We start from the raw sequence: 20,961 nt of genomic DNA, 5'->3' as shown, positions 1-20,961 counted from the left end.
TATTCCCCAATTAACCACTTCTCATTTGATCAGCAGGAACATGAGATAGTCCTCATTTCTCCTGGACATCTGCTGTACTCTAGACTAAAGCTGGGCAAAAATGTAATATATATTCTAATCCTCATTGATGGAGTGTGTAGCTTTTCATTTTTATAAACAACCATGTAGCAAGACACATCAAGGCCATATTCCAGGATGACAATGTCAAGATTCATCAGGCTCAAATTGTGAAAGAATGATTGGGAGGGAGCATGAAGAATCATTTTAGCACATGAATTGGCACCTCTGAGTCCAGACCTTAAATTCATTTAAAGTCTTTGGGATGTGCTGGAGGAGACTTTACAGAGTGCTTGACTCTTATATTGTCAATACAAGATCTTGGCCAAAAATGTATGCACCTCTTGATAGAAATAAATGTTGTGATGTTATTTTCAAGATCAAGAGTTTCATCAATTTTTTGTCAAGATCTTGTATTAACAATGCAAGAGGTCAAGCACTCTGTAGCAGAAATTGGTCTCAGGACCAAAATCAAGGTATGTATTTGCATACCTCCGCACACCCTACTCGCGCAGCCATCACATGTCATCAGCGCGTTCCATGAAGCTATGGAGAGCTGTAGACAGACAGTCATAGAGTACCACAAACAAACAGCCGCATTTCACAGTTCTTCCTGAACCAAAACAACGAGCTTATGCTGCGTTCACTACCGTGATTAGGGGATCATGACTTCTACCTGGAGCGTAGATAAATAAATTCATAGAAAAAAATTTCCTGTTTACATTTAGAGACAAACAATTAAACAAATTATTATAAAAACAATTTTAACTTCACTTACATTCAGCATTTGATAGAGAGATATATATATATAAAATATTTATATTTTATAAAATGGTTACTCCATAAAAATTTTCATTTTAATATTTATTTTATTCATAAAAAATAAACACCAGCAACAAAAAAATACAACGTTATAATAACACATTTATTCCTCCGCCAAGCAATGTAGTTCCAAAGAGGTTGCTAAGCAACACATGCAGCAACAAAGAATCACAAACGGCAGTTGCGCAGTAATACTAATGTAATGCGGACACAGGTGTATGTTTGTTGAGTCATTTACAACAGCTTTGAACGCGGCTCAACCAATCAGAATCAAGGACTGTCTGGAACTATCCGTTTTATAAAAAAATCTTCATGCCACTACAGCAAATACATAGGAAATATCAAATATGTATTGAATAATGTAAAAACACTGAGAACATCTAGATATATGCCAGAACAGAAACACCACACTGCTGTGACACGACATCTGCTACCGGTGAAGCATTATACCACATCAGAGATCATACACAAGCACCTACTAGACTAGAGCAAACACCTATACTTAATTATGTAGGACTGATCAAGATGCATGCACTGTAATGATCAACTCCAGATATGTCTGTTTGCATTATGTCTCATAAAGAGCTAGTCATCTGTAGCCATCTTTATTAGAGGAATGTTGAATAAACATTATTACACACTTGCATTTTCGTTGCCAACGTACACGTTACAAACATTATGCGCTGTGCCAGCATAAGTGTGCATTTGTTGATTTGAAAGCGAGCAGCAGCTGCCTGGTAATATATGTGTGTTTAGATATGAGAGCGGATGAGTGGGTGGGGTGGGGTGGGGGGTGGATCTAGCACTACCAGTCATCTTCAGTAAAGCACAACCCGGAGACTGCTTAGCTTTAAAGTTAGCAATCTCGTCCAAACCATCTCTCATAGTGTTAACTAATAACAGCTGAGTTTCAGATTGGGACCCATTTAATAATTAAAAAAATAGAGAGTTATAAAGAATAAAGATAAAAAAGATAATTAAAAGATCAAATAAAACCAAGAACAATGACCAAAATATAGGCAATTCTTAGTGATTGAGTGATATCTTAAAGAAAAGCATGGCTTTTATAAAGTCAATATATGAGATTCAATTTAATGTAAAAATTGTAAATCAAACATACACAACATTGCTGCAATAAAACGTATATAATTTTTTTACATAATATTTAAAAAAAAATAAAAAATTGAAATTTATTTATGATAATTAATTTGAAAATTAAACATTTTGAAAAATAAATTAAAATTAAATAAAATTAAATAGTTTGGAGCATGGAGACAATCAATAACGGATACATGTATCCTACATTGTCCAGTTATCCTGTTTACTTGGACCGCTGTGGAAGTGTTGACCATCACTGCTGGGTCAGCTGACCTCTGGTATACATTGCCGAAATGGATCCTGACCTTAAACGCTGCCTGCCATGCCCTCTAAATAAGGGAAGCAGTTGTACAATAGTGCTCAGGGCAGCGACATACGTGTGTGCCATTTCACAGAGACACGCAAAAACCTGGAGTTTAAAGCCTGAACTGAACATAATAATGCTTTCTGTTAGCAGTATTGGAGTACAAAGAGTATATAGTATACAGCCTGAACATATCAAGGATTTGGAGTCAAGTGGATTGCACTTATGCCCCTTTTGGCTACAAAACGTACACAATAGACTTGATTTACCTATACCAAGGGGTGGATGATATGACCAAAATCTTATATCACAATAGAAGTAATTTTATTACACGATAACAATATATATCACGATATTGTTATTTTTGCTTTAAATAAGGTTATGAAAAAATTATACCGTTGAAATTTCCTAATTCCTATCACCATGTTCAATATCACAAAAAACTAATATTAGTCTAAGTTTAAAAAAAACTCAAGCTTACTGAAGACAAGTAAACAGTGAACAAATAACTAGGAACAAAGGAACTTATTACAAGCAAATAGGAAAACAAACTACTATAGATCAAAGACACAAATGAAATAGACCAACCTGAAAAACTTCAAGCACTGGAAATAAGAAATACTATTTAAATAGTATAAATTAATGAAATGTGAAAAAAAAAATAAACTGCATAGTCTTCACTGTGTAAACTAAATATACATACATTTTTAATAATTTACAAAAGTGGTTCAGTCATGAGCAGTGAAAGATTTTATTTTTTGTCGTTTGATTAACATTAATGACACAGACAGAAGCAGGTTTATTAGGCTGCTGTCACTTTAAGACCAACTGCACTGCAACTGTTTATGTTCACTTAAGACATAAATGACTGTGTTCACTTTGACCACACATTTAACCATTCAAGCCCAATTAGGTGGCAAAAAAACACACTCAGTTCAGTACTAATGTGCTCTATGAGCAGCGGCTTCATGTGCGTCTCTCATACAGCGCTCAGAAACCATCTCTCTCTGGCAGTGGACGCATACAGTGAAACGAGCGGTCTTTCGTTGCTTACTGTGCTCCAACAATTTAAAATCACTTGTTTTTAAAGGAGAACTCGGTAACTCTAGCGAACTCTTGTCACTTCTTCGCTGATTTTCCCTTTTGTTGTCGCATGTTTTCCCCACGAGCTCCCCCTACAGCTGTGGGGGGGTGTATATTTCACAACACAGTCGTAAAAAACTCATTTGCGGCGGCCTCCTCCCCCTCTCTACCGCTGCTCATGTGCGTTTGTTTTGATCGGAGCAAGCCAACTCTATCGCGTGGAGCTATGTCTACCGAGGTGGGTAATCTGGTAATACATCATACATGCGTGTGTGTTTATGTCGAATTGCCGTAAAGCAATTTGTGTTTCGCGCTCGTTCTCGTTCTAGTTCTCGCTTATCACGAGCAGTGATGGGAATAACGGCGTTATAAATAAACGGCGTTACTAACGGCGTTATTTTTTTCAGTAACGAGTAATCTAACTAATTACTGCTTCCTCCATTACAACGCCGTTACCGTTACTGTCAATAAAAATGCGGCGTTACTTTAATTGAGCTCACTGAAGTGGTTTTCATCCGAGTAGGCTCTCTCTCAGCCATAGGAGCTGCAATGTTTTTTCTCTGGTGTTGTGAGTGTTTATGAGGCGCGGGACTCGACAAAAGCGAGGCGAATGCCGCGAGCGTGCTCGACAGTGCGCGAGAGAGACCGAGTGTGTCCGAGAACGCGCTCGACAGTGCACGAGAGAGACCGAGTGTGTCCGAGAACGCGCTCGACAGTGCGCGAGAGAGACCGAGTGTGTCCGAGAACGCGCTCGACAGTGCGCGAGAGAGACCGAGTGTGTCCGAGAACGCGCTCGACAGTGCACGAGAGAGACCGAGTGTGTCCGAGAACGCGCTCGACAGTGCGCGAGAGAGACCGAGTGTGTCCGAGAACGCGCTTGACAGTGCGCGACAGAGACCGAATGTGTCCGAGCATAAATACTTTATTTATAAATAAATTACACATATCAGCATTTGAATAATCTCTGTAGCATATTGGTATCATATGCAATGTTTTAATTAGTTTATATAACATAAACTCCAAAATAACCTGCAGGGAACGTTCAAACATATTTGTTTGACGGTTGTGAGCACGTGCGTCAAACACGACTAGAATTTGGCTAAAATAACCTCTGCTAATGACGTTCTCTTATAAAAATAAACCCCCAAAAGATTATATTGTATTATTATTATTTATGTTGATACATTGTTCAGTATTATATTGAAAGCACTTTTTGTTAAACTTACTATTGTGAGGAAGAAAATACTTCAAGTAGGCTATACAGAATGTCTACCAGTTGTAAAGGTGTGTGAGTTTTATCATTTTAATTATATGCACTAGTGTATGTGTATGTATATTTTTATTAGGCTACTATTTATTTATTTTTGGTACATTTCTTAAGAAGCATAATTTATTTTTAGACTTATTTGTTGGCCAGTTGTGGTCTGTGCAATAAATATTAAAAGTTCTAAACCATCTATTGTTTTATTGTTGCACTATAGTAATGATACTATTTTAATATTTAAGTTAATAGGTGTCTCTCACATTGTCCCACAGCAACATTAAAATAGTGTAGATTAGAGTACAATGTTTTATAATAATAAGATGTTCTATTTAGTGTCAATTTCATTCATTTAACATTTCATATTGGGGGTATCCAAGAAATTTCTTATATTTAAACTTTTTTTATTTTTTTTTAAGTAACGCAATAGTTACTTTCCCTAGTAATTAGTTACTTTTGTAATGATGTAATTCAGTTACTAACGCAGTTACTTTTTGTGAGAAGTAACTAGTAACTATAACTAATTACTTTTTTTAAGTAACTTGCCCAACACTGATCACGAGACTTCCAATTTCTAACTTGCCGGGACGGTAGTGTTGCAAGTGGCAAGGTTGGTTTTCCGCCTGGGAACGCTGGGGGGAGCGGGGAAAGTCACCAATATCACCAGAACAGGTTGTTTAACCATCCAAATGATTTCTAGACAGTTTTATTAAGTTAAAAAAAAGTTACAAAGTTCTCCTTTAAACCGCAATGCTTAAAAATGCATGCAAACTATACGCTTTAGTGACCGCGAAGCAAAGAAACGTCACTCAAGCGAGGGTAACTGAGATCCAAACCGGTATATCGCCCACCCCTACTTATGTCCCCCATTACAAATACAATATAGGCTACATTATAACAATGAAAGATCATAAGGCCTATTTGAAGAAAAAATGCTTTTGTTACAGAGACATCATTGATGTGGTTTTGCATCAGTGTTGTTATTGTAAACTAAAACTATAAAAAATGTAATCTTAAAAACAAATGAAAATGTTGCCATGGCAACTAACTGAAATAAAATGAATTTAATGTGAAGCATTAAAACTTTATTAATATAGACTTTACTATAACAAAATGACTAAACCTCAAATCAAAATTGAAAATCCAAAAATAAAAGCCAATTCAAAACATGAATAAATACTATAATAGTATAATACTAAAATTCTTTATATATATAAAAGTCTTGCATTTGATTTTCCCTTTTGTAAGCTTAAGGACAGGAAATGACATCACGGAACCTGACATGGCTCATGTTTTTCAGCAGTTAAAATGGTTTCAGATGTGCATGTCTGTAGCAATACTCCCTTGCAGAAAACAATATCACGGGACCCGACATACCTTCACTTTTAATCTAATACCACAAACTGACTTCATTACCATTCTGATGTCCACTTATATTGTTTACTGCAGCGTAAATGACCTGAACTTGGAAGGTTACTTTTTTTCTAAAGGCCATTTTCAAACTAACCACACACATTTTGGTCTCCATCTAAAAATCTTAAAAACAATCTTAAAGAAACACAGAAAAGACTACAAAATGCCATAAACCCATTTAGCATATCAACAGTCACATATGGCACAGCGTCAAGGTTGAGCGGCCCATGATTTGCTGGCATGTTGAGGTATTCTGATCTACTCTAGTGCACGATCCAAATCTGTTTTGATTTTACTCCGTATGAAAGCAGCTAACCTCCCTACCGACATCACAAGTTTCTTATTCCGAGTGGAATGCTGCAATCTGAAGCGCTCCAGTAGGATGAAAACTCTGATCCCAGAGGCCTGAACATAGTCGGTGAATAAAATACTGATGGACCAAAAGAGACGGGGAAAGAAAAGCCTTAGCACACTTAACATATCAATGCCTGTCGCAACCCACAGTTCAAAGGCAGTAAAATCCAAATCCAAATGCCCGCTTGAATAAAACTTCAACCTGTTCACTGCCACGTATGACCATAGAATGTTTGTTGGCATATAGTGTACAGGTCAAATGCATTTCCACAAAGACCAGAAAATTAAGCACGATTTGTACTTTCAGTGACAAAATGCTTATGCACGCAGCAGGAAAGTGGTAACCTGTTTACATGGGAGCCAAAATGACATAAACTGTATGTAACCGTTTTGACTTCAAGTAACCATATATTTCACACTAAAAATAAGGCCATAAAGTTAGAGGCATTACAAGGCTACACAGCTATTATGAGTTGCAGAATCTCCTGTGAGAGATCTTGATCCCTTTCCTGCTCACATAGGGGCCGGCTCCTGAGAACACACAAACCAGCCAAACACGCACCGCCTCTCGCCAGAATCACATCCTGCGGCCAAGTGGACCCTGCTCTCATTTCCATAGACAAACAGCAACAAAATAGAGTGCCACAATGAGCTTTCATTAATGTTAGTCTGCATGTAATCCCACTCTTATGATAATGATGCTACTAAAAATGTAAATTTTGTCCCTCAGCACACTGACCTGAATTGCATTTAGTAGTGTACTGTTCATGAAGTATTTTGTTTTTTACACTAACTCTCTCCCCAAAAACTGGGCTTAAAAAATATTAAATAAATAATAAATAAATTTTCTATGTGTGATTCATTCAAATAATGTGCATATTGTGCTATAACATTGATATTACAATTTTAAATCGACTGACAGCCTATTACATATTGTGAAAGAGACAAGGAAAATTATTCCTTCTTGATTATAAAAATAAGAGAGTAGCTGGCATCTTCATCTAGATTTCAATTTCTTACAAAATCTATTTTTTTCTGGCTTTTTCAAACAGGGTTCTATGGGTTACAAAGGGCAGGGTCCATCAGCATGCAACACACCATGGCTTAAAAAACCATATCACCTGAAACATCCTGCAGTGACATGATAAAGAGCATGTGCACTCAGCTGATTACTCCACACCTCGTACAAATGCAATACTTCTCCATCAAAAAAGGTCACTGACATCTACAAGCGGTAGTTATACATTAGTACAGCAAGACAGTCTAATATAGGTCACAACGATATTCATATACATCAAAGCTAATCCGATTATCTAGTTTCACAGTAGTGATTACATCCGTTTATCTGCAGCATTTAGATTTGATCTAACAGATAATTGTTGTGCGTTTTGGACCGTTATAAAAATGGTGATTCATTTATTCTCAAAAGGGGAAAAAAAGAGCACACATGTGGCAAAGCCCCAATCATCAGACAAAGAGAGGAACTTCAGTCCATCTGTTTTTCAGCCTGAGGTTGGCCATGCGTGCAGGAAACTGCAGTGTTATTGTGGGATTACAGAGGGCCTCATATCTCCCACTGTCAAGAGGCAGACGCATCCACAACCCCGACCCGTTTGCCCTCCCTGTCCGTCAAACCCACTGTAACAGAAACAATCCTAACCAGTCAATAATCTCATCTATATTTAGAATCTTGTAGATAAATTAAGCTCATATACAGAAACCCTGGGCAACATTTGGTAAAGCTACAATAATTATATACTTTTGACACAGAAACTGAAATAAAAAAGAGATTTCATACAAAGAGGAAAATTCTCTTAATTTCCGTACTTAAAATTTTTTATCATCCGATGTTCAGGCTACTGTTTTCCATACAACAGAAAATGGATGGCTAATCAGATCGGCAAGCTCCATATAATAAATAAATACTATTGCATAAATATATATATATATATATATATATATATATATATATATATATATATATATATATATATATATATATATATATATATAGCCTATTTAAAAATCATTATAAACACTATGAAATAGATAAACAAGTAAATAATTACTCTCAAAGTTTCCTTAAAGTTACACTAGTATGCAACTTTTGGCGCTTTAGTGGTTAATAAAGAAAACTTATACGTCTTGCAGAAGAACATTGTAGCCGCACTAGCCGGAGCTACTTCTCTCAGTTTACGTCTATGGTCCTGAGCTACTCCGCAACGGTTGACATCCCGGCGCTTGGTCTAAAATAATCAGAATATAAAAACTTATTATAGGCTTACTGTAGTGATTCAGGATAAGAGGATAAAAAGACGGATTGTACCCGCTCATTAGACATTTTGTAAATATTTTTTTTTTTTTTTAAGTTACATTATGTACCTTTAGCCCATATAACAGATAGCAAATAAAATATTTTATTTTTGCATTTACAGTTTATTTTATCGGCTTTATCCAAAGTGACTTACAGTGCATTGAAGCCTGTGAGGTTGATGTTGTTAGCCCAATGTTCTACCAGTTGAGCTGCAGGAAATATCCATGGCTTGGTAAACCTGACAACAAGTGTCAGCCCTTCTGAGTCATTTCAGTTACGTACTCGCAACATACGCACATTATAACAGCTAAAACAGATGAGAATGTTGAGGAATATCTTCCTTTGGCAAACAAAGAGGCAATAACACAGCAGCAGTGCACTCCTAAGACTCCATGGGAATATGAATGCAGGCTGGGGAAGGCAGGATGTCAGCTCACGCACAAAAGGGCCCGATCGCACCAGATAAAGCTCTCAATTGGTCTTACACACCGGGGCTTTTGCCTCAGCACCATGGGGAACCGATACATTCCACTAAACACAAGGGGGCATTTCTAATGTCGCTGGTTTTCCCTTTACAGTGCTGGCAAGGGCCCCGGAAAACTTTCGCCACTCTCTGCATCTTTTCTCAAATTAGCGGAGCCGAACAATGGATGCTGGTACACTACGAATCCCCCTCCCCCTCGCCGCCACATACATGGCGCTGAAATGTTATGACAAACCTTCAGGCTGACAACAAGACGGAGACTTCGAGCCAAGGAAAAGCACAGCTTTGCTATTCAACCGGCAGCTTTACGGGGGGAGGATTCATACCGCTGAGCTCACTGCCATTAACAAATGCTGTTTACAAACAGCCATGCCTTTTTTTTAAAGATGGGGTTGTATAATCATCTTTGTAAGAGTCTAACAGTCAATCTCTTTATTTTTCCTGTGTAAAATCGCTTATGTGGCCTTTGTTTGCTCGTCTAAAGCCTTGGCAGTCAAACAAGTGGATAGAAACACAAAGCATTCCTGAAGGGGTCTTGCTTTCCGTTTATAATCCTCTACTTGATTCTTAGTAGTCAAGATTAAACAAGGACAACTCAATGGGAACACCTAGATTTTTTTTTCTTTATGTAGATGTAGATGTGTTTGCATAATCAAAGAATATGTAAGAGCTGGAAGCAATGCCAGTGGCCATCATGCCGACTATAAAATAGGCCCTAAATGCTCTCTTATTTGTCAAACAAATGCTCAAAAAGTCCCCCTGATTAACAAAAGTCTCTTGATTAATCAACCAACGAGTTGTGCAAGAAAATAGCAAGTAGTCCTGGATCTATAGGACTTGTGTTCCCCCACATACAATGCTCGAACCTGGCACAAGTTATCAAATCACCTTTGAAAAAAGGTTGTGCCTTCTGAATACAGAATTTAGCATGACACCATGTTCTAGCCACACTGAAAGTGAAATAATGCGTGACATGGCCCAGTCACACAATCATGGCACATTTGACATTTAACATGCAGCTTTATGAAGTGGGACTTCGGGACGAGATTACACTGTGTGCAGGACTACTCTGCATGATGCTATATCTTGTGACTGGCTGGGACAAAATGAACATAAAAGAGACTTTTATCATATAATGGCTGGTTCAGATACAAAGTATATTCCTATGGAGACCGCAATGACAAAACACTGAACCTTTACAAAAAAGTTATTTAAAACTACATTCTTACATTCCCCGAAGACAAGTTACTCATCTGTGCAAACATCCAAACAACCCAGTTCCAAGTCTAAAAAAAGTGTGTTATAATTGCACATGTAAACGTAATCTTAAACTGAAGGAGATTTAAGGATCAATCAATTTAAGATATTTTGCGGTGTGTGTGTGTGTGTGTGTGTGTGTGTGGGGGGGGGGGGGGGGGGGGGGGGGGGGTTCATTCAGCAGGCAGAATTCATATTTCACAAGATAAATTATGTTCGTAGCATAAATGGTGTGCAATAGTTTAGTGATGTTTTATCAATTATTTTTTAAAGCTAGGCCAAATTTCAAGAGCAAAAACATGCAATTGACTTTTCAATTGACAATTGAATCTTATATATGTATTGGTCAGTGAAAAATGTGAATAAATGTCCAGTGACATATTGATGACTTATTGCTGAAGATTTCATAATGACAAATCATTAGACTCACTAGGTAAACTGACCTTGCTAACTATTGATGCATTTCAAAGGCAAATAAATCAGTATGAAATGAGCCCTTCTGGTACAGTTGGTCCAGCTAATTAGATCAAGACGTGGTTTGGCAACGTGAGAAAAAAGCAAGAACCACTAGAGATCAGTCCACACTGATTAAATCAGGAGGTCTTTGAGATCCAGATTAATATATTCAAAAAACCTACATCCCTCAGTGAACAGACGATAGGCTAAATGAGAAGTGCAACAGATGTTACACAACATATTGACATTATGCTATTGCATGCTGCCCAGTCAAAGCCAACAGCCAGCTCTGACCTGTTCGAGCATGTTTCAGAAGTATCTGGTGATGTCAAAGACGGGTCATCATCTCTCTCTCTCTCTCAAGCTTAGGAAGTGCTTAAGGCAGCTCTGCACGGCGAGGTCATTCTGACATTCATTTCGTGAATTCCCAGTTGAGCGTGCTCCAGATCCAAAGCTCTCTGGTGCCTGTAGCAAATTACCGAGCGTGGATCGTGGAGTCAGATCATAACAACTCTCTTTAAAAGGCCCTGATGCCTGCCTTTCATAAGGTAGCGTGCATTTCAGGTTATGTCAGAAGGATACTGCGTAAAACAATAGTTATGCACGGAAAACTCCACATTTCAGTTGCAAACACTTGTCCCAAGCAACAGGAGGTACTCTGGGAACCTGCTCCCAGTTGTCACATGTCTGTCGGTTTCCCCTTAAGGGAACAGGGTATTTAAGTTGTGTTTTCTCATGGCTGTCAGTGTGTATTTTGGGGGAGGGTGGGCATCTTTGCATGTGTTTTGCAATGACAACAATTTGAGACAGTCCACCCACCATATTGTTTTAGAGCTGTCCAAGATCCCATGCAGATCCTCACATGATTAAGCTCAATTATGTAATTTCTGAGCCAAGTCACCAAAATGTGCTGTTTTACGAAAACTCCCTTCATCTGCCATTGGTCAGCCTCAAACTTAAGGCCCATTCACACCAAGAACTAGTGTTTTTTGTGTTTTCGGCTGCAGTGATTAAGTTGGCAATGCGGACTCGTCATCTCCGCAGCAGTGCACGCACGTATTTGCACATTTCATAACATAATCTTAGAATTTTTGTTTTCCATTTGAATCAGTTCATTTAAAAATAGACATTTCAAGCTTTCGATAGACGTATTTCTCATGTCTGTGAGGAAAGTTTACGCAGAGTTTTCGGTTTATTTTTTGACGTGCTCAAGTTCAGAGAGGCCAAGACGGCAGAAAGCGCATCCTGTTTGTTTTCTTTATTTTACAAAAGCACAACGTTTAGTTATTGTGAGTGCACACAAATAAAATCACTCAGTTTCGAATTATGTATTAGGCTACTCTTGATGCAAGACCAAAAATGACGGAGTAGTTTAAGTCAAATGGAAGTGATCGCGCGCCGCCTCCATGTCTTGCAGTAAGCGTGCTTCCACACTCCGCACAAAAACTTGGATGTGCATTTAATACTAGGCTAGCGCACATTTATCTAGGTTAATGTGAGAGTGAGCGAGCGGCCATGTAAAGTTGCTACTACTTACTTGATAAGCCATATTTAAAGTCGATGGATGATATGCAAACGTTTGGATTTCCAGCCCAACATTCTGTAATTATCACAAGGATCCGCCCTTAACGATCTATCCACGGACTGCATGAGCTGACCACAAGTTTTTTTGTTGTTTTTTTATTAACCGACTAATAAAATTTTTGGTCGATTAAGCCTCTTCTAGTCGACGAACGATTAGTCAACTATTAGGGGGCAACCCTAATAACGATTAAGATACAGATCTAAAAATGTTTCTAAATATAAAAGAATTGCAGAGTTCATACCACAACTATAAAGATAACGGTACAGAGAAACGTTGAAATATCGTTAGAATCACTTTCAGAACGTTTTTTTTTTCCAGATGATGAATGATAAAAACATTGACAGCCAATCAGAATTCATCCTGCTTTAAAGAGCTCGAGCAATTAAAGTGGCGGATGACAAAACTGAAGCGCGCACATAGAACGATGTCGACCGCTGGTGTGTACGCTAATATAAGTATAATAATTTATCTTTATTGTTATCATTCTTGGTGTGAATGGGCCTTTACACCATTGGTTGAGCCAATGTTGTGTTGGAATCCACAAAGAAAATAAATGTTTGGATAGTGCACAACAGCCTAGATAGATGGCCTACTTATTATCGTCTCCTATGCTAACTTAATAAACAGATAAATAAATAAATAAACACCCTTCACCAATTAGGTCAAATTAATGCTAAACAAAGTTACTGTTAATTTTTCCAGACATTCTGGACAATTACTGTGGTCATGTTTTCCTAGTGAAAGGTTTGTGGGATACAGCTGACCAAAATAATAAAGGAAGGTAAATGACATCATTACTGTATTTATCTCTGTGCACGCATAGTCCACCTCCGAACTTCTTTTAATTTCGTTAAAAGGAAACTTTTAGGTCACATTTGCCACCTGCTTGAAAGGCTCAAAAAAGTTGCCCCTACCATCAGCTGTTTTCAGTAATTAAGTCCATTCACCTTTAACCTCCAGTCCTCCACCCGTGACCCCTGAAGTGTGAATTTTCTGCACCGCTAGATAACAACAGTAAACAGGTTTCCGAACCATTGTCTGCTATGTGCCCATCCACTTTTTCAGCAGCCTTGTTTCCGAAAGTATTTTTCCCAATGGGATTTTTTTTTAAAACACTTCATTTAAGAGACATGAGCCATGAAACTAACCAACCAGCATACGAGGTGAATCACATTACAAACGTTGATCTGAATAAAAAATAAAAAAAACAAGCAAAAAGACAAAGACTACATGCTTATTAACACCTTAAATGAGTAAAAGAACCACAATCCCAATAACTATTACAACTGACAACCAACATAAAAACTAGGCTACATTTTTCATGTCCAATCTATATATAAATGTAAAATCAAACTATAAATTCACAGCTCTTCATGGGAGTGGACGGTTCTTTAGGCATGATTTGCTTGTTTTGATTATCTGATTGTAGGAAATTTCTATATAAAATTATGGACAATGTAGTTTTTCACCAAAATTTACCGCTTTTAAACAATTATTTATTTAAAAAGCTGTAATAATGCAAACTGGTGGCTTCAACAAAAGCATACACCATTAACAACATTGTAGTTCACAACAGGTCAGTAAAATGAATGGGATTTTTTCTCTCAGAACCTGACTGTTGAACTCTGCTGGTTGAACTAATGTTGTGTGTGGGGCCACTTAAACACACTTTTAAGAGATAGTAACCTAATAAAAGATTACAGATAAATATATCTGCATATTATATTGGGAGAGAGAATAAAGTAGCCTAATTTAGCATTGGGAGAAGAAAAAAAATTACACACTTGAGCTTTAACTAGGAAATACTGTCACTCAACTCACTGTTTAATCCCACCTACTTGCAGTTTCCGGGTAGTAACAGAGTGGCCAATCATAAGGCTAGTTCCTACTGCTCGAGACAAAAACATAACGAGACATTCCCAGAGCCTTTCAGAAGTTTACACTGTCCCGAAGAGTGTTGCATAATTTACTTTTAATGTGCAGACGTCATAATCCTACACAAAACAGAAATTAAACGGCACAAACTAAACAGATCGCAAGGACAGTCAGAAACATGGAAACCTTCCTGATCTTTAAAACAAACAAATCTATGCGGGTTTCTTTTGTTTCAAACGGCTTGACATAACTGCACTTCATAAATGATCAACCCGACGTTTCCCAAACCAACAGAACTGCGTGTTCTAGATGCTTAGATAGACAAAACACACTGACAGCACAAACAAACCACGTTACGAATAAAGGCATGGTTGTAGCACACATAATAGCCATGGAACTCTTGAGCAAAAGAAGACGAAAAACAACTCTACAAAACTTTTGCTGTGTCAATCACACCATATAAACTAAAGGGATTCTTGTGGACTAGTGACATAAAGACAAACATCCGCACCCAAGCACTGTAGCAACAACTTTAAAATCATGAAAAGAAAGATGGTAAATAAAAGCTAAATTTCCTGTCAAAACATTTAACCCCCAAAACGAGAACATTCGACCTTAACAAAAGCCAGAAAAACAAGATGGATCCTCCACGAAAGAGAAAAACACATTCAGACAGGATTATAAAATAACGTTGAATTTGAAGTTTGTGTCATTTCGGATGTTATTATTTAAAAAACATTTTAAACCGTCTATATCATAAGCGTCTATAAGTCAACAATCTGTGCATAAACATCGCATTGTTTTCGTGTAATACACATAAATCCGTGCTAAAAGCTCTTGGAAGGCCTACACATGTCTATTCTGATTATAAAACTGCAACAAAAACAATCGACAAATAAATAAATAACTGGCTTGTGAGGTTGTGCTAGCTCGCTAGCAGGCCAAATGCATAGTAACGTTCACTATTTTGCTCAAAAACACGTCTGGTTTTGTCAGATATCATATAAATATAGATAAACGATTGGTATCTATACAAATATGTGTTTAAATCCTGTGGATGTCAAGCGTTGGTGTGGATTTGAAGAGAAAAGCGATGACAAAACACTCAAAGGACACAGAGCAACATATCTGCTATAAATAATCCTCAACATTTCTGCCTTTGAACACTGACAACGAACAAATCCCGTCGAGAAAAATCTGATTTCTAGGTTGAGTTATGTTATTTGAGAAATTAACGTCTAGAAATCTTGGCTTTGTTGCTGGCCGCACTGACAACCATCAAAACACTTTTGTTGTCAAAAGCTGATCACCATCCAATAAACCATTATACTGGCTTTGACAACTGTTTTTCAGACCAGACGGGCGCCCCGAATGGTTTAAAAACAACAAGAAAAGCGTTTTCGGGCTGTTTTCGTGAATATTTGAGGTATTTGACGGCTGTAGCTTTACAGTAATTCTGTTGTTTATATTTTAAAGGATACAGTTTCACCACGTCGGTGTCCATTCGTCTTTTGCCCGGACTTGGAGACGACATCTTTCAACACTCCTCTTTCAGATGACCGAAGTTCAAATCTTCTGCGACTGATTCCCGATCCCTTGGCCTCTACCGAAACTGTATATTTTTGCACATTGGCACACGGCAAGCTGTCGTTTCGAGAGTTATTTTTCGCCCTCCACTTTCTGTCCGCAGCGGATAGCACTGGTAGTCCTCTGCCCGCACAGCTCTCTCTCGCACATCTATCTATCTATCCCTCCGCCGATGACGTCATGTCTGCGCGACGAAAGGTGTACCCCTCATTCCTCTTTCTATGCGGTGTTTCGGGCTGTCATAAGGAGTGGACGATTCAAATTTGTAGTATATCTGTAAAATTGTAGTTTTTGTGTGTCTACGGTGACAGTTTGGGCACAGCCACCTTGTGCTACCGAACTTATTTATTTTATGCATATATATTTGTCCTTTAACAGTTCGATTTTTAATGCTCAGTATTGGTAGTAAACAAGAATAAAAATACATTTTCCCCATTCTTTTTAAAGGAATGATAATATTGCATTTTACAAGCATGTAAAAGCCATAGGAGTCAAATGTTTTTTAAAAAGTGAAGTATCCCTTTAAGACAACATAATGAAAAACCATACATAGTGAAAACCAGCAAAAGGAATATGTTTATTTAGATGAGGCAGAGATGCCAAGAATTGCATGCATGATGAAGGGCACTACAGGCAGCACTTACAGAGAAACTGATCCAAAAACAAAACCATTTACATTGGCACTCTTTTCTAAATATGGCATCTATTTTAGCTGGCATGTGGGTAAAAGATAAGGGATAAACATCTTTAAAAATGAGATTCAGTCCATTCACATTTATGGAAGTAAATATCATATACCTACTCAAACAATGCAGAAAAATCCTTGGCTGATCTATAATCTGAACAACGTCCAGCGATGATACAACTAGCATGTCTTCCAGTGTAGGTCTAGGAGCTTCACTAAGTTTCCCTAAATTAGGCTAAAACCCTAAAGCCTGAGGTGGCGAGGACTATTTGGCAGTCCATGCAAGGTAAATTGCGCTGGCCACTGGTCTGTTGATGTTTGAATGTAGACTGGACAGACCCAGATTCAAAACAGTGTGTTAAAGTTACAATTTCTGAGAAGAACTCTGCTGGGTTTTCGTGTTCCAAGGCAAGGTCTTTCAGCACAGGCTGCTTTGATCCGTGTGGATTTACTGTCCCTTTCCCAACCAAACCCAATACTGTAAACAAGACTCACATTATCAAGAAACAATCTGATATGAAGGTACTGTCATTATTACAAAGGACAGCATACCACTAGGATAACGTCACCAGGGTTTCCCAGTCCACTTTCCAAAGTGCAACTTACTGGCTTGGGGAAGATACCTGCCACTGTCGGAATATCGAGAACACCCTTTTTGATTTGTCATGAGGACCCTTGATAAAAGAAGAAAGAAAACAGTGTTAGAGGGATGAAAAATGATTGTTAGCTTCAACAAAATAGTAGTTTGTCATCTCACCTGAGATGGGCTGGCTCCTACTGGACTAAGGCTTCTTTTCATGGATAAGAACAGGGTGAGCGCTGCTTTCCAGCCTGGTTGAGGGAGTTCTGCCTCACAGCCAACAAAGACAGAGCCGTCTAGATTGCCCTCCTCTCTTCCCACACTCACCCAAGGACACCAGTCTCGGTGTTGGGCTACTGGGTCAAACACATTTCTGTGCATGTGCCCTTCCTACAACAGATTAAACAAAACAGGCATAGGCATTTAAAATTTGAAAACGTGATGGTTTAATCGAACTTGTAGTGTCATTAAAAACAAATTTGCCATTAGGACACCAGGTTATGCAGATAAATAAAATATATTACATTGTCCTATAATAATAATAACAACAGCAATTTATACATAATAATGGTCCTTACAGAACCACTGGCAGATGACAGACGTAGGCGCTTTGTCTTTCGCTGTGGACTATAGGGCACATCCATGGACAGGGTATCTCCTTGACCCCTGCGGCGGGTCATTGATCTCTTGCCCCTGGACAGGGGGCTTGGAAGCTCATCATGTGGGATAGGGGAGTCTCTGCTTCTGGTGCGAAGAACCTGCGGGGATGATGTAGTGTCCATCTATATGCACAAGACAGTGTTGACAATTTAGATGGTTGTGGACTGAACAACATCAAAGTAATATAATGGTCATTCCCAGTTAAGTTTATATGGAAAGTTTACAGTCTTAAAGAGTCTTAACTCAACAAGACAATGTCAACCAATGTCAAAATGCAAAAGACTCACCTGCTCAGAGCGTGTGGAGTCTTGACTACGCAGCTTCATGCGACATGGAGTGGGGGATTGGGATGGTGAGGTGGGCGTCCCCTTATCCCCACTTTGAGTTGGAGTCAAGGCAGTAGTAGATGTTGGAGACTGCGGAGGGTTTTCACCTTCTGAACCAGTCTCCATTTGATAGAAGTTCCACATCCCTACCTTTCTCATGCAGTACGAACAAGTGAGGATGGGCAAATTCATAATGTGTAGTGACGGGCTAAATGGAAACAAGGCATAGAATGACATAAAACCCGAATGTTCTGCAAGAAGTTTGCCATTGCTGAATCGTCAAAAGTCACTGATTGGATTTTTACCTGGCCGCCCAACCACAAAGGGCTATGATGCATGCTGCCACCTGTACAGAGAGTGGATCTGATGAGACTTTAGAGGGAGAACCACCTTGCTTCACTTGCTCATCTTCAATCAGCTGTAGGAGGACACTTATAACATCTTCGGTTAAGGTCTGAGGAAAAAGAAAATCCAAAATTATGAATGCATAGAAGAATCCTTCATGGACTTCCCTTTAAAAACTAAAGAATAATACCATGGCTTTGAGCTGCTCTGGCTTCATAGCAGGCAGCTGCAGTTCTAGAAGGCAAGCACTCTTGAAACGGTCTACAAAGGCACCGAGTAATATCGTAGGCTCATTAATAGGAACCATCCAGAAGCGATCTGCAACACAAACAACATTATTGATTAGCAATGATTTAGTTAGATGTCAAACAGACACAGACGACTAGTGAGCCTCTCAAAATACCTGGACATGGAAAATCTGGCCAGGAACAGAATTTCTCATGTTGCGTTTGAAGCTGCTGTAGCAACTCCGAAATCCGTCCTTCATCTAAAAAAAAAGTGCAAATAAATAAGTCAGTGTGTGCAGATACAAAATATAGCTTCGCTCTATAATAAAAACAGAGCAAAACTTACATTTCTGGAAGTCCAATGTTGCTTGGATTGATGCACAGAGAAAAGCCTGGCAACTAGAACACCTTAACATATCACAGTCTACGTTGATCCAGCCGTACCGTGCACATCTCAGCGGCGAGAGCACACGGGGCTTTCCGGCCCATTTCAGACAGTGCTTATGTGTTAAGGACTTTTTTTTGCAAAGGCAATGAATGAAACCAAAGTTGTGATCTTTTTTTCACATTTTGATATAAAGGAAAGGACATTATTAATAAACTACAATATTCCATAAAAGAAAAATAAGAACTGTCAATTCTGATTTCATGGTGACTAAGTCTATCAGGTATTAAAGACTTTTTCATTCAGATTAATCAAACAACTAGACGTGTAATACAAACAAAATCTTGAAATCAATCAAGGATTAATGAAAAGTCCAACAACTGTGTTGATAAGTTTAAAACAGACATGTAATTGTTGCGTTCTCAAATCCAGCTTCAGGCACTGACCCTGATGTTTTCACAGCGACACTCAAAAGGATATGGAGTAGGATTCTACTCTGTTGAAAAATGCTTCTTTGTTTGCTGCCTCACAAGGAGCTTTCCCAAGACCATTTGGAGGCAGTGTGTTTGGATCCTGCTGCGAACTGAAATATGGAGAGAAAAGTCAATCAACCTAGTGCTGTATTTTCCACACATAAGTAAAACCCATGTGACTTACTCCTTTTACAGGGGAAAAAAACCCATAACATCTTGAGATGTGATTTGGAACAAGGTGGTATACCAAGACCAGCTGTCATGCTTAAATAAATAAAAACATTTTGACCAGCTGGTAGCTGGTTTGTTGCTGGTCTAAGAAAAGCCTGCACCAGCAAATGACCAGGTAAAAACTAGGTACAGGTTGACAGGGACTCGGTTAACGTGGTTTGTTTCTTATCTAAGCTGGTGGTCTTTAGCTAGTTTGTTGATTTTGCCAAGATGGTCAAGCAGTTTGCATCAGTTAAAGTCCATTTGGTACCATCTACTATGTTCAAAAACACAGCTATCGTTTAAGTTGCATTTTCCATCAGGTTTTCAGTAAAAACTTATCCGATTGTCGAACTGCTAACCACCCCTGCTCTGCTTTCTTCGCGCACATTCTCACTTTATTGTAACTTCTCTCTCATTATAAAAAAAATCTTACCAATTAAACACGTTGTCTTCCGAGGCTACGCCTTCGTTTAGAAGTTCTCGCACTTTCAGGGGAGACACGAGAGGAGATTTGCTTTGTTTTTCGCCGTTTTCTGGGCGATTTGCACGGCTGCCGAGCGCCGCCATGTTCGGTGTCTGTCTCTAAACACTCCCACTGCAAGATATCAATTATCAACATTTTTACACAGTTCCGCCCCATCCATTACAAACGTGTAGCGTGGTAACCATTTAAGAAGCTTTCTGTCATTTTGCTAAATTTCTTATTTTGATGACAGTGGTTAACACCAAATTATAATAATTTAATTGTAGTAACCCATGGCCAAGCTTGTTTTGTTCACCAAATGTATGATGACAATTGTTCTTCTCATTAACATCTTAGTTATGTTAATCAGAGACAAATATATATATTTATGATTTATCCACATAATACAGCTTTAATATGGGGATTCAATTATGAATTGATGCTTCTTTAGTAGAAAATGATTCATAGACTGAAAAAGGTGCGATTACACACATTTGACACACTCAGCTAGTTTGTGCAGAACATACAGTTAATGTAAGACATTTGTTTTTCTGTAGACAGTCCAACTCGTGAGTACTTCCTTTTAGATCATTCAAACTGCAGTCTGAGGCCTTGAGTTGAGCTGGGAACAAACATATGATGTCTCATTTTGGC

At 38.4% G+C, this 20,961-nt stretch overlaps 2 protein-coding genes across 2 annotated transcripts in view; both read right to left on the bottom strand.

The window, feature by feature from the left end:
• The window catches only part of ube2h (ubiquitin-conjugating enzyme E2H), a 32,414-nt gene extending 16,298 nt beyond the window's left edge, over positions 1 to 16,116 (bottom strand). The window contains exon 1 of the mRNA XM_082168149.1: positions 15,845 to 16,116. Within this exon, the coding sequence (XP_082024275.1) occupies positions 15,845 to 15,897 (53 nt within the window). The 5' untranslated portion in view covers positions 15,898 to 16,116. The remainder of the gene's footprint in view (positions 1 to 15,844) is intronic.
• A 387-nt stretch (positions 16,117 to 16,503) lies between these two features.
• Positions 16,504 to 20,438, bottom strand: zc3hc1 (zinc finger, C3HC-type containing 1). Its single transcript, XM_082168148.1, has 10 exons — positions 20,278 to 20,438; positions 19,640 to 19,741; positions 19,120 to 19,271; positions 18,950 to 19,033; positions 18,737 to 18,864; positions 18,507 to 18,655; positions 18,163 to 18,409; positions 17,794 to 17,997; positions 17,393 to 17,605; positions 16,504 to 17,309 (listed from the first exon to the last, which is right to left on the bottom strand). Exons 1-10 carry the CDS (start codon positions 20,409 to 20,411, stop codon positions 17,238 to 17,240), a joined length of 1,485 nt encoding a protein of 494 aa, XP_082024274.1. The 5' UTR covers positions 20,412 to 20,438; the 3' UTR covers positions 16,504 to 17,237.
• Between the last annotated feature and the right edge of the window lie 523 nt (positions 20,439 to 20,961).

This window comes from Leuciscus leuciscus (assembly GCF_965113295.1).
Source record: "Leuciscus leuciscus genome assembly, chromosome: 4".
In the NCBI taxonomy this organism is placed as follows: Eukaryota; Metazoa; Chordata; class Actinopteri; order Cypriniformes; family Leuciscidae; genus Leuciscus; species Leuciscus leuciscus.
Note: the sequence above shows the minus strand (reverse complement) of the source record. Positions and strands in the feature narration are given on the sequence as shown.